Source organism: Galendromus occidentalis, unplaced genomic scaffold, assembly GCF_000255335.2.
Source record: "Galendromus occidentalis unplaced genomic scaffold, Mocc_1.1 scf7180000076549, whole genome shotgun sequence".
NCBI lineage: Eukaryota > Metazoa > Arthropoda > Arachnida > Mesostigmata > Phytoseiidae > Galendromus > Galendromus occidentalis.
Window position 1 is genome coordinate 16071 of NW_003804538.1, and position 4260 is coordinate 20330.

General features: G+C 49.1%; 1 protein-coding gene across 1 annotated transcript; it reads right to left on the reverse strand.

The window, feature by feature from the left end:
* Positions 1-2388: 2388 nt before the first annotated feature.
* LOC108865268 (uncharacterized) lies at positions 2389-3063 on the reverse strand. Its single transcript, XM_018642150.1, has one exon. The coding sequence runs from the start codon at positions 3061-3063 to the stop codon at positions 2389-2391; it is 675 nt and encodes a 224-aa protein (XP_018497666.1).
* Positions 3064-4260: the final 1197 nt, after the last annotated feature.

The window sequence follows — 4260 nt, forward strand, 5'->3', positions numbered from 1 at the left end:
GGAGGAATACTCGGAAATTATCAATCAGTCTCTTCGGAGTTATCTGTCGCCGACGGTGTAGTCTTAAAAGCGGAGCGTATTGCGCTTCCGGACTCTACGAATGCGCGCGTTTCGTCTGGCTTATGACGATGCCCACCCGGGAGTCGTTCGGACGAAACAGCGCTCACGGGCGAGATACTGGTGGCCATCTATGGACCGTTTCATCGAAGACGCTCTCCGGAGTTGCGACTTATGCTCAGACCATGACAAAACAGTCCTGTCGAGTTCTACTCCTATGAGTCCAACGGAATTCCCAGAAAATCCTTGGCAACGACTCGCTATAGACATTAGAGGTCCGGATAGCACTCTCGGTGTACAATGTCGTTTTGCAATAGTTGTGATCGACTACCATTCGAAATGGGCAGCGGTAGAACTGGTTAATGAGGTCACCACAAGCCGTGTAGTGTCGTTTTTACCCCGACTATTCAACCGCGAGGGAGCACCCGTCACATTGGTCTCCGACAATGGTGTCCAGTTCATCTCTAGATAATTCCAAGACTTCCTCCAGGAATGTGGGGTCTCACACGTCAGAAGTCCTAATCACCCAAGAGCAAATGGTCTAGTAGAGAGATTCAACCGAACACTTGGACATATGTTGGCGACAGCGAAAAGTCTCGGCGGTAATATCAAAGATCGTCTAGCGGAGATACTTGGCCTACATAATTCGACGCCGCAAGTAACAACGGGTATTCCGCCGGCGGTGTTGCTCCACGGGAGGCCACCGAAAACCAGACTGGATGTCAGCAGAGATCAGCCAACAAGGGGAATCGCGGGAAACGAAAAAACTCAGAAACTGCGTTTTTTCGTACAATTTGCGAGAAGGCGATCTCGTGCGTATTCAGAAACCGTTTGTCTCGAAAGGGGGGAAGAAGTATTCAGAGCCTGTCCGGATTACGCGTCAGATCGGACAGGACACGTTCCAGACATCAGACGAGCGAGTTTGGCATGCCAATCGACTGGCTCGTAGAAGGGATTCCGCTTGCGAATCATTCGAGATGTCAACGGGCTTCTTCGAGGACACCAATGTGGCGGCTCCACAGCTGGCCACAGTCGAGGTAGGTCCGGTGCTTACCGCCAGCAGTAATCAATTACAAGAGACGCCAGTGCCGGAGTCGGAGGGCGTCAAAACAGAAAACCTAGAGGAGGAGACAGGGACTGATGCCCACGGCGATCAACTAGAGGAGGAGCCGGAAGGAAGGACGTCGGAGAGTTCTGATGAGGGGACGCTCGTCCCGGAAGAAGAATCGAGCCATCCACTCGGGCTGGGAGACTTGGAATCGGGGAAGCGCATGAGATCGAGCAGTTCAGAAGACACCAGCGCACCGAGCTTGCGGAAGAAACGCATGCGGATCAGGCGCTTTCCAGTCTGGCTCTGCAAAATGGAGCTTTAGCATATTACTGGTCGGAAGGGAAAAAAATAATATATTGTACGCTTTTTCAAGGAGGGAAAATGTAGAGTTGTAGAATACGTCAGGCAGGCTAGGCGGGCGACCGACGGTGGCGCCCTCTGAGAGAACGTTCAATAAACTGAGAGCCTGTCCGGTCACTCTCGAAACACCAGTCCAACTAGTACGAGTGTCCTCTTTCGAAGTGGTTCTTGAAGTACGATATTACACTTGTATTCTTGTAGCGGGAGAAGGATCTTTCAACATCTACGCTAACAAGAGGAGCGTATTTCAGTGCCGAGACATCCGCGATTGATAGATTTGCTAGTTCAGCTCCTGGTCTTTTACCCTGTATCGCTTTCAAGATTTCTTCCATGGTCCTCAGACCAGGATTCGAGTGAAGAATCCTCTGAAATTTAGCTTTTATCGAAGCGGCTGTGGGTCCAGCGAGAGATTCCCCGCTTCGTCCGATATCCCTTACGAGGCTCAGCGTGCAGCTGAGTGGTTGGGTGCTGTTCTCTAATTTTGTTTTGTACTGCGGAAACTCGGAGAAATTGGCTGCTATGAAAGTGAGATTCGCTCTCACACCAGAGTCCCGAGAAAGCTCTTGTGATTTGGCGATAGCCACCGCTCCCGATAGATCAAGTTCATCGAGAACTTGATGAAGTGCTACGAAATGTTCCGCATAATACTACGCGGCGGCGATCCACGTTCCCCAACGAGTAATGATCGGTAGCGGAGGCTGGGGCACATTCGGAACGATTGTCCGGAGCGTCTGGATTCGTGAGGGTGATTTCATATTCGAAAATACCTTTTTCATATTCGCGATCAAGTTGTCTACTTTGGAGAATAACACGCGGATTTCCTCTCAAAGACGATGAACTCCATGAAAGACGCAAGTGACTAGCATGATTTTAGGGAAGAGAACACGCAAACATTGACCGGCTGACTTCATGCAGGAGGCTCAATCGGTCACAAACAGCAGAACTCTTTCATGATGGACTCTGTCGGGCCACAGCAAATTCAGAGCATTCGTGAAAGCCTGAGCCACGGTCGTTTGATGGGTTCTTCCGACAGTATCGGAGTTGAGCAGGAACGGGATGGATGGCGTTTCGGGATTGAGGACACCGATGACTGTATTGACAACGAATTGTCCCTTGACATCAGCTGTCTCATCGATAGAAATGCAGATTCGATTGTCTCCGATGGAAGATCTTAGCTTGTAAACGGTTCCCTCGTAGAGTTTCTTGAGATAGGTCTTTCGAAGAGTCGTGTGGTTCGGGGGATCGGCCTGGCACTGCTTCTGCATGAAGGTCCGAAATGACTGCTGCTGATTTTTGTACAGTTTGATATTCGATTCCACCATCATCCTGCACAGATCCATGCTGAACGAATTTTCTCTCGGCGATAAGTCCGACGCGAGACCTCCTTCCTCGGATGAAATTTGCGCAAGCTGATGTCGTCTCACGTGTCCCACGCTTTGGACATGCTGTCCCACGTAGTATCGCTTGTCTGCATTCACAGTCATTTTGCACGCTTCACAAAACAGAACGTCTCCGTCGGCAGTAAGATATCCCGAACCCAACTCCCCCGCGTATCGCTGGACCTTCTCGGCCGGCTCAGCAGCGTGTCTTGGCATCCCCAGCCTCTAGCCTGCCTCAGTGATTCACTTCGGGAAGTACCACGGAGTTCTTATGCTCCCGAATCGCGAAAAGCTCGTGCAGTGGAGAGTGGGAGCCGAATGACGATGAATTCCGAAAGCTCGAGACTATCACAGGATGTCGATGTGCAATCGCGATAACTCCATATTTTCGATTCTAATTGATTTCTTCATGTTCTTGTCGTCTTCGATGTTCACAATCTGAATTGTGGGGAGATGCAGAATGGCTTCCGAACCGGAAGGCGAGGTGACGACAATATTTGAATCATGTAGTTTCAAAACATCCGAAGTCCACTCCTAAAAAAAGACGACGAAGTGAAACCTGTCTGTAGTTTCCCCTAGAAGATACCGATCCAGGCTTGTGGGGTCATTTTTGAAAGCCCTCGCGGAGAGCTTTCAGAAAAAAAATGTGAGACCTTACTCCCTCTCTATGTGTGTCTTCAATAAATAAAATGAGTCTCTGGACTTGGGATGTTTTGAAAATACATTTTTTTTTCAACTCGAATCTGCTCTGGAATCTCCCAGGATAGTCGTGGGAGGCTGATTTTTTTTTCAAAATGTAGCTCAGGTCCTCAGCTTCCCAACGCCGCCCCGTTCAACACTGTACCTCCGCCCGTTCGGGAGTTACAGCCCTTTTAAGATTAGGCCCCTCCCTCATGGAGATAACATTGGATCGAAAACTTCCCAGGATGAATTTTTCCCTCATCTCAAAATCGCCGTAAAATCCTTCAGGATAGTCGCAGGAGGCTTGTTTTTTTCAAAATGTAGCCTAGCTCACCAGCTTTCCAACGCCGCCCCGTTCGACCCTATTGGTCCACTCGGTCGGACGTTACAGGCGTTTTGAGAATGCCTCCTACGACCATCCTGGGGGACTGGAAGATTCCAGAGCGGATTTGAGTTGAAAAAAAATGTATTTTCAAAACATCCCAAGTCCAAACACTCATTTTATTTATTGAAGACACACATAGAGAGGGAGTGAGGTCTCATATTTTTTTTCTAAAAGCTCTCCGCGAGGGCTTTCACAAATGACCCCACAAGCCTGGATCGATATCTTCTAGGCAAAACTACAGACAGGTTTCACTTCGTCGTCTTTTTTTTGGAGAGGACTTAGGATGTTTTGAAAATACATGATTCATTTTTCTGCTGACGTCAGCCATCGAGATGTCGTGGAAAAAC